This window comes from Chanodichthys erythropterus, chromosome 4 (assembly GCF_024489055.1).
Source record: "Chanodichthys erythropterus isolate Z2021 chromosome 4, ASM2448905v1, whole genome shotgun sequence".
Classification (NCBI taxonomy): Eukaryota; Metazoa; Chordata; class Actinopteri; order Cypriniformes; family Xenocyprididae; genus Chanodichthys; species Chanodichthys erythropterus.
Genome location: NC_090224.1, coordinates 247187 through 260856, shown reverse-complemented (window position 1 = coordinate 260856; position 13670 = coordinate 247187). Strand labels below are relative to the sequence as shown.

The 13670-nt window shown below is 36.8% G+C and overlaps 1 protein-coding gene across 1 annotated transcript in view; it reads right to left on the bottom strand.

The window, feature by feature from the left end:
* kcnk2b (potassium channel, subfamily K, member 2b) overlaps positions 1-13670 on the bottom strand; it is a 69715-nt gene that overhangs the window by 40952 nt on the left and 15093 nt on the right. The window contains exon 2 of the mRNA XM_067382933.1: positions 5173-5290. Coding sequence (XP_067239034.1) covers positions 5173-5290 — 118 coding nt within the window. The remainder of the gene's footprint in view (positions 1-5172; positions 5291-13670) is intronic.

The window sequence follows — 13670 nt, the reverse complement described above, 5'->3', positions numbered from 1 at the left end:
ATCTGTTAGCTTTTCGGCTGTGGGTAATAAACATTTTATTCCTTAGACATAAATGTAACATTGAGGATGCTCAATGATTAAAACCAATGGTTAACAGTTACATTTGATTGTCAACTTACATCAACTGTCTGTAAACACATAGTGTTTTTAAAATACTCAAACAGGTCAGTACCAATTGTGGGAAGCGTGCCGATATATAACGCTTTTGTGTTTTGGGCTTGAATCCCAGCTCATAGACCTTTCCCGATCCCTTCCCCATCTATCTCCCAATTTGCTTCCTCTCAACTAACTGTCCTTTCTCAGTAAAAGGCAAAACACGAAAAAGATTGAGGCCACTTTGTTTACTGTAGCACAGTTTTAACTAGGGGTCACACTTGGGAGGAGGGGTCACACTTATAAAAGGAGATGGCATCCATCCACTCATTCAGATTTGTTCTTTAGAGACTAGTGGTTGCTCAAGCAATCGTTTTATCCATTTATCCAAAAGAAAACTTGTTTCAGCTGAAGTTTACAGCGCATATCAACAATCTTTCTCTACTTCCTATTGCACAGAAAAGTGCATAGAGCTCCCCTGGGCTCTTCAACAAAAAAAACAGTTTCCCCTAAAAGAGCAAGCACAGACAGAGAGTGTCTTTTTAAAGATGTCTTTCCATATGTTTGTTTCTGGATGTGGTCACTATTTCTCATCCTCAGACGGCCACATGTTTGGGCAGTGCCCACGCGGAGAAAGCATTTCTAGATGGATCATGTTCTCACTGTGAGAACATGACCATGGCAAAGTTGCAGTCACGACTCTCTTTTCTAGTCAGAGGAGTCACTTTAGTTGCTCTGTGTCCTGGTCCTTCCGCGAAACACAAGGCCACAGCAGCTAGTGCTGAGGGTGATATGAGGGCAACAATCCTCGCAGGCCTCCCATTCCTTGCCATGCACATTTCACCTGGTGTAGTTCATGGATGAGTTATAGGTGGCTCGTCTTATGGTAAGCCTATACTATCTCATTTGGGGCTCCAGATGAGGATGAGCTAGCAATTGCAGCATTGATTTTATGGTTTTAAATATTAATATTAATATTTTGTATTAATCTTAATATTGAGTCAGATGATTCCTTCCTATATTTCTATAAGGACTCATTGGCTACGTTTACATGCACCCAAATAATCGATTTGTAATCGGATTGACGGCTCAATCGGAATGAAAAACGTTCATGTAAACACCTTAATTGTTCCGTTTGAGCTCGATCCGAATGAAATTTCGATCAGATTGGAAGGGGTGGTTTATTCCTTTTCTAATCCAAACCAACAGCAAAAATGACTATGTAAACGCTTGAATCCGACTACTTTCTCAATCGTATTCAAAAGTCTCTGGAGCACATGCGGAGTGCAATGTTGACACGCATCACGCAGTGCGCAAATTCAAGTTCACATCTTTAGTTGTAAAGATGTATGCCAACAGGCAGTGCCGTATGTATCCCTTTGTCATAATATTGTAAATCTTTCTGTTTAAAACAAGAATGGGAGCCAATGGATATCACAGAAGAAGCAACGTGCAAACTTTGCGCAAGAGTTATGGTGGTGAAAAAGCCTCAACCTCGGTCAGTATTCACTACAGAAAGTTAAAGTAAAAAGTGACAGAGCTGTCTGAAGCTGCATTAACGGAGCATATTCTCTCAGAGACGAATTTCAACATACAATGCTGATAACGGTATATAACTGTCTTAATTTATTCCATTATTTCTCTTGTGGCCGTTACTAGTGAAACAAATGAGAATTTTCATTGATGACAATATTATAGCCTACACTCTTAATAATTTTATAGGCCTATTCATTGTATAAGTCCTCCAAAATTTTTAAATCATTTTCAAAGAGAGCAAATAGCCTAATCTTATTATCCTCAGAGCATGTCAGTTATGTGGTGATGCGCTATGAAATTGTTGCGGGGCAATATTGTAATATTAATTTAATATTAATTTAATAATAAAAGAAAGAAGCCTAACCTAATAGTAATGTAACAGGCCTACATTAATTGGAAATCCCAAGTCCTCTTCATATTGCCAAGATTTGATGCTTTTGATTTTTGACAATATCTCTGGCTATCATCGATACATGATCATCGTCTGTTGACGTAACCCTGGTTACCGCAAGTGTGATTGATATGACGTCACACACGCAGTGGGCCTGCGCAAACATTTTAATTGGAATGTACATAAAACACATATACACAGATATTTAAATCAGATTACAGTGTTTAGAGTACACGTAAACAGATCTGCAGTCGGATTCAATTCATTCGGATTTATGAAAATTTGTGCGTGTAAAAGTAGCCATTGACAATAAAGAATAATCATGAAAGATTGTTGACTGAATTAGAATTTCATAAATTGGAGGAAGTTTGTCATTTGACCAATCTGAAGGATTTAGTGAGATTAACTAAACTACTAAGGAAAATGACTAAACTAGTAAGAAAATTGAATCAATAATCAAACAGAAACTACAAACTACTACACAAATGACAAGTAAATGAGCAATGAATGGGTAATTAGCAGTCTATGGGGGAGTCAATTGTGGCCTTTCTATGAAGTAGTAAATAAACATTTACTATGAATACAGATAATGTTTCTGATGTATCTATCTGTATACGCTGACCCTAGATAAACAGTCTACACAAATACCAATTTTATATAGCAACAACCTAATGCCAAGGCCTTTGGGAAAGGGTTTGGTTAGCTTATATTTGGTTAGCTTATATATATGTTTCACTTGGTCGGGTGATCAGTCAGGCGATGGGAAACATCTTCCACTGGTATCCTTCTGTTTGCAGTGGGACAGACTGAATTGCTTTCCAACAGTTGCAGAGTTGCACTGAGTTCTGGGTTTTTTTTTTTGTAATCCAGAGAACTGAAGATCAGATGGTGGTCGATCCGCAGGATCTTCTGTAGGTTGGAGGTACTTGAGTTATGCAGGGAGCCAAAGTCCTCTGCAGAAGCAGTTGGGCTGCTTGAAGGTCCATGCGGTGAAAGGTTTACTCACAAGAGTTTAACCTTGGTCGTGCTTTTGTTCGTCAGGTCAGAAACTCAGAAGTGTTTGTTCAAATTGTTAAACAAATTTGTTATTTTTGTTTTGTTTTTGTGCACAAAAAGTATTCTCGTCGCTTCATAACATTAAGATTGAACCACTGTGGTCACATTGACTATTTTACTACCTTTTTGGACCTCAAAAGGTGCAATGTATGGGATGACGTTGCTGCCTATGTGTGGTTCAGGTACTGTCACACCCTCACACATTGTGGACTTTCAGTTTGTTTGTTTTCATCAGTCACATGTGCTCCTTTGTTCTGTTTTCCCACTGTTACCATGGACACTGCACTATTCACCATAGCTGTTGATCATTTGAGTTAATCATCTGTGTATATAAGTTTAGTTCAGCTGATGTGTCTTTGTCTGGTCTCGTTTCATTTATGGTTGTGTTTGTAAGCTTGCATCTTCGTTGGATCGTACCTGTTTGGATTATTAAAGTGAACCTGTTTATACTCATCTTCATCTTCGTGTGTGATTACACGAAGATGAAGCTACCAATGGAGCTACGATCAACTTAGGCTTACGATGCTTTTGGGAAACGCTGCCCAGCACGTTACAGATACCCTCAGAATTCTTCAAAAATATCTTAACTTGTGTTCCAAAGATGAATGGAGGTCTTACGGGTTTGGGACGACATGAGGGTGAGTACTTAATGGCAGAAATTTCATTTTTTGGTGAACAAAACCTTTAATAAAAACTATACAGACATTTTTTTTTTTTTATCTAATTTAAAATATTAATAAACACTAAATAGCTTATCAATGATACTAACATTAAATTTAAGAGTTAGGGTTGCCAGGTCAAAGTTTAAGGGGGCATGCTTGCTGCAGTCTGAACCCAAATGCAATTGTTCATGCCGCCTCAGTCACTTGATTCTATACAATTTTGGTACATTTGCATATATATATATATATATATATATATATATATATATATATATATATATATATATATATATATATATATATATATATATATTTAATTAATTTGGTGCTATTAAGCATAGCAGAGTGAGCAACACTTGGGTCTATACTACTGTATATGTGTGGCATGAAGGCGGTTTTCTGCTTCTGACTCTTCTGAGGACACAGCAGATTGCGAGCCAATCATGTGCCACTCTGATTGCATTCACTCTGCATAATTACACTGCACGCACACTCATGCTCCAAGGGTCCAAGGTAGGCTACATCATCACCACTGTCATCCCCTACATGTGTTTTGTTGAACTACTGACATCGCCATCAGCTAAAACGCATGTGCATGTTACTGTACTTACTGAACAAGTGCAGACCCGAGTTCGAGTTGCTTTCACATTCACACGAATAACATCACAGTTGCAACCAATCTCCTACAGGTAGTCTGGGTTTAGTAATGCAGTGCTCTCCCAGATCTGCATGACAGCTTTCATGTTACCAGTTTTTCATGCAAGCCTCTGTTTCTAACTAAACTTTCAGTGTAAAATCAAGGCTTAAGTTTATAAGATGAATACATAATATCTAATAAGGCCCTCCAATATTTGTGTTTTCTGTGAATATTTATGCTTAGAGAAACAACATTGTTAACTTAGCATCATAATCAATTGTGAGTCATGTCATTTGTCAGAGAGTTGCTGTCTATGTAGAGTATCAGTCATTTATCAGCAGGCCCAGATTGATATTAAATAAGTATTCATTAAAATTAGTCAAAACATTATTACAATAAACAAACACACAAGCAGCAGGGATTGTACAGATCTTTGTGAATTTTATGAATTCCAATTCTGAGGAAAGTTCTGCAGGAGCCTGCTTTTAAGATTCAATTACAGTTAAGATGCTGCTAGTAGACAGTGTGATGGCTCACTAGGTTTTAGAACAGTACTATAGTGGTTGCAGTTACAATTTATTTTAAGATGTCTTTGTTACACTGTAGTTATACATTTAAGTACTGTGTAATATTAATTAACTACATGTACTATATTACTACAGGGTTTGGTTTAGGGTTAGTTGCATGTAATTATGCACAATGTATAGTTATTACTATAGCAACTGCATGTAACATATGTAACAATGACACTGTAAAATAAAGTGTTACCGTGTTTGCTAATGTGCTTGCATGTGTACCTATGGTTGTAATAACTGTTCCAGCGAAGAAGAATGAGTTGCTGAGGTCCCATAAACTGCTCTGATTGGATGAGTTTCCGGAAGGGTTCACTCCTGCTCGTAAAGCTGACACCACTTGCTATAAGAGAAAAAAAGGTTAGCATAATTACATATGTTCCAAAAAATATTTACAACCCGAATTCCGGAAAAGTTGGGACGTTTTTTAAATTTGAATTAAATGAAAACTAAAAGACTTTCAAATCACATGAGCCAATATTTTATTCATAGATAACATAGCAACTGTTTAAACTGAGACATTTTACACTTTTATCCACTAAATGAGCTCATTTCAAATTTGATGCCTGCTACAGGTCTCAAAAAAGTTGGCAGGGGGGCAACAAATGGCTGAAAATTTGGAAACGTTTCAGCTGGGAGAACATCTAGCAACTAATTAAGTTAATTGATATCAGGTCTGTAACATGATTAGCTATAAAAGGAATGTCTTAGAGAGGCAGAGTCTCTCAGATGTAAAGATGGGCAGAGGCTCTCCAATCGCTGAAAGAGTGCATAAAAAGATTATGGAAAATGATGTTCCTCAACATCAAAGTGAAAAAGGCTTTGCAAATCTTATCTACAGTGCATAACATCATCAAAAGATTCAGAGAAACTGGAAAAATCCCTGCACATAAGGGGCAAGGCTGAAGACCTTTATTGGATACCTGTGGTCTTCGGGCCCTCAGAAGATACTGCATCACTCATTGGCATGATTGTTACTAAATGGGCCCAGGAATACTTCCAGAAACCACTGTCGGTAAACCCAATCCACATGCCATCTGCAGATGCCAACTAAAGCTCTATAATGCAAAAAGGAAGGCATGTGTGAACATGGTCCAGAAGCGCTGTCATGTCCTGTGGGCCAAGGCTCATTTAAAATGGACTGTTTCAAAGTGGAAAAGTGTTCTATGGTCATACAAGTCCAAATATGACATTCTTGTTGGAAATCACGGACACCGTGTCCTCCAGGCTAATGGACTATGAATGCTGAAAGGTATATAAAGGTTTTAGAGCAACACATGATCTCATCCGGACGACGTCTTTTTCAGGGAAGGCCTTGTGTATTTTAGCAGGACAATGCAAAACCACATACTGCAGCTATTACAACAGCATGGCTTCGTCGTAGAAGAGTCCGGGTGCTGAATTGGCCAGCCTGCAGTCTAAATATTTCACCTTTAGAGAACATTTGGTGCATCATTAAACGAAAGACGACCACAAACTCTTCAGCAGCTGGAAACCTATATCAGGCATGCAAGAATGGGACCAAATTTCAACACCAAAACTCCAGAAACTCATAACCTTGGCTCGATGCCCAGAAGTCTTCACACTGTTTTGAAAATAAGAGGAGATGCTACACCATGGTAAACATGCCCCCGTCCCAACTATTTTGAGATCTGTAGCAGGCATCAATTTTGAAATGAGCTAATTTTGTGCATAAAATTGTAAAATTTCTCAGTTTAAACATTTGTTATGTTATCTATGATCTATTGTGAATAAAATATTAGCACATGTGATGTGAAAGTCTTTTTTAAATTTTATTCCAATTTGAAAAAACGTCCTAACTTTTCTGGAATTCAGGTTGTATATGCACTCTTTAAGTTAATACTGTTTTTGTCTCAGCATATGACATATTAAAATATTTAAAACACCAAATGAAATGACAAAAATAACGATCCAAGCAGATTTCTTAAACACTCCAAACAGGTAATCCCATCCTAAAGTCACACCATTGGCTGAGCAGGAAGTTCATATGTTGAGCTGCAATATTTCAGCGCTAAACTAGAATAGACACTGTGGTGTGCATGTCTGAAGTTGACACATATCCACACATTTGAAGCACAAGCCTAAAATTATTCTAAATAAAATGGCCGCAATTATGAATGCTTTGAAATACAGCTATAGCCTGTGACCCATAACAAGTTGTTTGCAGAACATATGCAAATATTCTGATAATATACACCCTTTTGTCATATGTGAGACCAATTTTCCCCATATAAATATTCTTTTGTCTCCATTCTGAACATATTTATTTTATAGTAGTGGCCAAAAGTGATGTTCAGATGGGGATATTTGCACAAGATTTGCTTTTAATGACACTTCAGGTTTTATTGAACAATCAAAATAAGTGGATTATGTTATATTGGGAACAGGCCCGTCCCCATCAAGCCCCCCTGTCAGACTGCAAAACACAGCTCCAATCTTCCACACTACAATCCTTAAGATTCTTTGGCAAATGCAAAATGATTATAGCCTCTTACCAGCCTCCTATAACCATTGGCTTAGAGTTCAATAAGAAATTGGAGATTGGGGGTCTCATCCTGGTCAAGATGTTTTGAGGTGGTCCCACATTCAGGCGATTTTCATCTGTCACCTATCAAAATGCTCACTAGTCTTTCTTGACCAGCCACAACACTTTACATTCTGCATGGCAGTACTCTCACTGTGCCTTTAAATAATTCTGTGCACATTGTGCCTTTCTATATGTAGTTTTCATTGCTTTACCCCTGGCAGAAAGTCATATGTTGACTATGAAACAGTAGACTTTAATTATATGCATTTATGGTGAAATTAGCACATTGTTTGTGGTCAAAATGAACATTGATTTGCACAAAAATGTAGTATCACTTTAATTCTGCATGTGCAGCACAGCAAAAATAGACTTGTTCACTCTCATAAAATAAAATACAAAATTGTACCTTTAGGGGTACAATGGTACAATGGTACAAATTTGTACCCTTATGATTTGTATCTAAAGAGACCAGTTTTGTACCTTTGGAGACAATTTTGTACCTTTATTTAACAGTACAAAAATTGACCCTTCAAAAAGGGGACAAAATTGGCTTTGACAGTGTACAGTCATTGACTATAATGATATATATATATATATATATATATATATATATATATATATATATATATATATATATATATATATATATATATATAAATATATATTTCACACACACACTGAATTAAATTTAGAATGTATTAAATCCTTTTCATTTTCACATTTTACAACATTTCATTTGAAACACATTTTTAAACATTCCATATTAGTCCATCTTGCCGGGTGTTAAAAATGAACACTGAAGCGGTGTTAAAGTTAATGAGATAATCAATTGATGATTGAGTGATGATTGACAATTAGTGGTGACAGCTGATGTTAATAAGCAGAATCATTGAAGAAACAACAAGAGAAAAAGAGAGAGACACAACAACTACAACTTACTTCCAGCCATTAAACATTATTACACTTATTATTAACCAGTTTGATTTTATTTCTGTCATACATCAACAAACGTTCTTATTGAGAATTAACAGATGTTTAGATGTTAATGTTTTAATGAAAGTTTAGTTTGAAGTCACCATGATGGTGAAAAGCATTTCCTTTAGTTGGGCTCTTGACTCTATTTATTCACATTAGTTTATCTCTGGCTGCTCTAACTTTGTGTTTGTAGTGCATATTTGTTATGGTCAGAGAAACTATGATCTGAGCTCTGTTTCCCAAAAGTGCTGTGAGCCAAAGTTGATCAATTTAGGTTTACAATGCTTTGGGAAGCACAGTCATAAGGGTCGTGTTTTCTCATTGTGAAATGGCCAGATTTATTGGTGATGTCCAGTATTAACCGGTGATATAGATGTTATTTCTTTATAGTAAACCTGTTACTGCTTGAGATCCAGCAGAGCTTTTATAATCTGAATTTTATTTTTTTTTTGAAACACACACAGACATCAAGAATCAGCGTATGACCCTCAACAATGGTGACAATCAAACAAAGTGCTTCATGTTGCAGTGCATGATGGGAGCCACCAATCAAAACTCATCCATGGCTCCCATCATGCATTGCTGCATGAATAAATTATGCAGCTGAATTGTCCTGTAATTTCCTGTAATGTCCTGTAGATTGTTCATGTTTGCTTTTATTTTTCTGTTGTTTTGTTGAGACAGTAGCTTGTTTTGTGATGTTCAGAGTTGATTTGTTTGTCAGTATTTTGTATTTATTTATCGTCACCGTTCTTGAGAATCATACACAGCAAAAACTGCAGTGTTAAATTAACTCTCCAAGTACATGTGAGACCATGCTCAAGAGTGTTAAAGTGTTAAAATAAGAGTGTTAAATGAACACTGATAAGTGTTAAAGTTAATCAGATAATTAAGTGATTAATTGAGTGATGATTGACCATTATTGAAGACACCTGATGATAACAAGCAGAATCACCAAAGGAGAAAATCACAATTTTTAAGCCACCATCGTGGAGATGAGTGTTTGTTTTAGTTGGGCTCTTGTCCATTGACTTTTTAAAATAAAATTTTGTTTGGGCTGTTTTAACTGAGTTATAACATCCAGACAAACAAGTGGAAAAATGGTCAGGTGGTGTTGGTTATGTTTTTGCATAATCATTATATGGTCTGAATATCTGAACTCATTTAGAGCCAAATCTTTGAGTTAGATTTTACGTTATTGATTACAGCAGCACAAGATCTGCTTCATAAATATAATCTTAAGGATTTCACAAACAGTTGTTCTGAGCAAAGAAAAAATTATTATAAAAAAATACACAGACATCAAGTATCAGCCTGTGAATCTCAAGGACGGTGACAAGCAACATATTCTGATCAACAGATCAACTCTGGATATTAGAAAACAAGCTAAAAAGTCGCATAAACGGAACGAAATAAAATATGAGAATAAAGACAATTCAGCTCATAATTTATTCATGCAGCAATGCTTGATGGGAGCCATGGATGAATTTTGATTGGTGGCACCCTGAATGCACTGCAACATGGTTTATTATTCTCACCATTGTTGAGATTCACAGACTGATTCTTGATGTCAGTGTGTGCCTAAGAGAATTTTTTTTCCTTTGCTCAGAACAACAGTTTGTGAAATCCTTCAGATTATATTGATAAAGCTGATCTTCTGTAGAATCACAGTGCTGCTGTAATCAATAATGTAAATCTAACTCAGAGATTGGGCTCTAAATGAGTTCAGTGACTCAGATCAATTAATGATTATGTGAAAACATAACCAACACCACCCGATCATTTTTTCCATTTGTTTGTCTGGATGTTATAACTCAGTTAAAACAGCCCAAACTAAATTTTATTTTAAAAAGTTAAGGGATAAAAAAGTTTAGCCCAACTAAAACAAACCCTCATCTCCACGATGGTGGCTTAAAAATTGTGATTTTCTCCTTTGGTGATTCTGCTTGTTATCATCAGGTGTCTTCAATAATGGTCAATCATCACTCAATTAATCACTTAATTAACTCATTAACTTTAACACCGCTTCAGTGTTCATTTAACACTCTTATTTTAACACTTTAACACTCTTGAGTATGGTCTCACATATACTCCCAGGAGAGTTAATTTAACACTGCAGTTTTTGCTGTGTATGCTGATTCTTGATGTCTATGTGTGTTTAAACACTGAAGCTTCAGTGCATAATGTATTAGTTTAAAAAAAAAAAAAAAAAGTTAATACTGCTGTTGGATCTCAAGCTGCAAAATCACAGGACTACAATCATTAACACTAAAGCTACACATCAATCACACAGTCAGAGATTTAGACTCTAAACGATATCAGGCCATTGCATGATGATAAAAATCATTAAATTATATCATGACCAGGTCATATTTTCTCTGATCATAACAAATGTGCTTTACAAACACAAAGTTGGAGCAGCCAGAGAAAAATTAATAGTAAAAGGTAAAGAGTCAAGAGCCCAACTAAAGCAAACGCTGACCTCTTTCATGGTGACTTGAAATGAAACATTCCATAAAACATTAATTAACACCTTTTTTCTCTCTTTCCTTCAATGAGTCTGCTTATTAATATCAGGTGTCACCACTAATTGTCAATCATCACTCAATCATCAATCATCTCATTAACTTTAACACCGCTTCAGTGTTAATTTTTAACACCCAGCAAGATGGACTAATATGGAATGTTTAAAAATGTGTTTCAAATGAAATGTTGTAAAATGTGAAAATTTAAAGAATTTAATAAATTCTGATTTTAATTCAGCGTGTGTGTGTGTGTGTGTGTGTGTGTGTGTGTGTGTGTGTGTGTGTGTGTGTGTGTGTGTGTGTGTGTGTGTGTGTGTAAAATATATATATATCTCATTATAGTCAAAGATTGTACGCTGTCAAAGCCAATTTTGTCCCGTTTTTGAAGGGTCAATTTTTGTACTGTTAAATAAAGGTACAAAACTGGTCTTTAAGGTATAAATCACGAGGGTACAAATTTGTACCTTTATACCATTGTACCCCTAAAGGTACAATTTTGTACTTTATTTTCTGAGAGTGTTGCAGAAATGATCGTTGTACTGCTGTATCTGCACTGGTCCTGCAACGCATTACCAGACCGCATCTGTGTGCAGTGTGAATGCTCTAACCTGTTAACAATGGCACTGAAAAAAAATACATACCACATATATGCACTGCAAACTGATCATCTGTGAATTGCACATAAGGTACAATGCTGGAGGAGATGAACTACCCAGTGGAGGTTTGTGACGTGTGACGCAAAGAGCCTCAAGCATGCTGCATCCAGTAGCAATCAGCAGCACACTTAAGCAAAGGACAGAAGCATTTGAGGTGTGTGTGTGTGTGTGTGTGTGTGTGTGTGTGTGTGTGTGTGTGTGTGTGTGTGTGTGTGTGTGTGTGTGTGTGTGCTTTTGTTTATATTACATTGTGGGGACCAAATGTCCCCATGATGTAATATAAACCTGAGTTCACCTACATCGTGGGGACCAGCCAGCGGTCCCCACAATGTAAATGGGTTTATAAATCATATAGAATGAGTTTTTGTGAAAAAGTAAAAGTTTGCACAGTTTCCTGTGAGGGTTAGGTTTAGGGGTAGGGGCAGGGTAGGGGGATAGAATGTACAGTTTGTTCAGTGTAAAATGCATTGAAGTCTATGGAAAGTCCCCACAATTCACAAAAACAAACATGTGTGTGTGTGTGTGTGTGTGTGTGTGTGTGTGTGTGTGTGTGTGTGTGTGTAGGTGTACTTGTTTTTGTGAAATATCAGGACATAAATGTGTATAATGACATGGGTATGACATGGGTATTACAAAAAAAGGTGAAATATGAGGACATTCAGCATGTCCCCACTTTTCAAAAGGCTTATAAATCACACAGAATGAGTTTTTGTGAGAAAGTAAAAGTGTGCACAGTTTCCTGTGAGGGTTAGGTTTAGGGTTAGGGGTAGTGTAGGGGGATAGAAAATACGGTTTGTACAGTATAAAAACCATTACGCCTATGGAATGTCCCCACATTTCACAAAAACAAGTATGTGTGTGTGTGTGTGTGTGTGTGTGTGTGTGTGTGTGTGTCTGTGTGACTAACACAGATCTGGGAGCTTTGTTAGATTCAACAGCGGGAGTGAAGGAAAGCCAGGTGTTAGACTCGAAGGAACATATAACTAAGGACATGAATGATATATTATTTGACCACTTTCTCCTCTTTCTTGCACAGTAAAGTATAAAGGCTGTTCTGCCTGACACTATATAGTTTTCCAATAAATGACATTATATTTTTCCTAAACTGTTATTAATGCACACACTGGCTTCACACTAGGCTGGAAGATACATAGTATACAACCATTTTTTTTTTCTTTCAATAACAAATTTGTCTTTTTGTGGTTTACTCAACTTGAATAAAGTATTTAGACATTGCTTAACCCTTTCTATTTTTTCTGATTTTGCTATTCATACACACAACTTCAAACTCATCAATGCCACTTTGTTCGTTCTTGAGGTGATCTTTTGCCTGTATGGTGATTAGAATTACTGTTTTGGACCGTCACTTTCAACTTCAGTACTTGAGTACAGAATATTCTGTCTGATGTGTGATACTGGTGCATTGTCCTAGTTGTTGTTTAATGTTCTTTCATGCTGGTATTCTTTGTGTAAGGGATGAAATAAATTAATTGTAAAAACTGACTTACAGTAGCTTATTGTTAGTTTACAGTTCTCCTACCGTAATCTAACATCAGGAAAACCAGGCCCTTTCTAACAGAACATGCAACACAACTTCTCATCCAGGCCCTGGTAATTTCTATGCTTGATTACTGCAATGCTCTTCTGGCTGGACTGCCATCATGCACAATCAAGCCTCTACAAATGATTCAGAATGCTGCAGCTCCTCTTGTCTTTAAAGAGTCTGTGTCACACCTCTCTTCATCTCTTTGCACTGGCTACCACTTGCTGCTCGCATCAAGTTCAAGACGTTGACGCTTGCTTACAGATCTACCACAGGCTCAGCACACCCCTACTTCCACTCATTTTTGCGAGTATACATCCCTACCAGAAGCCTACGCTCAGTAAAAGAGCGAAGGCTTGTGGTACCATCACAGAGAGGCACAAAATCACTCTCCAGAACATTCTCGTTCACTGCTCCATGCTTGTGGAATGATCTTCTTGCCTTCATCCGGAATGCAGAATGCCTGGCAACATTAA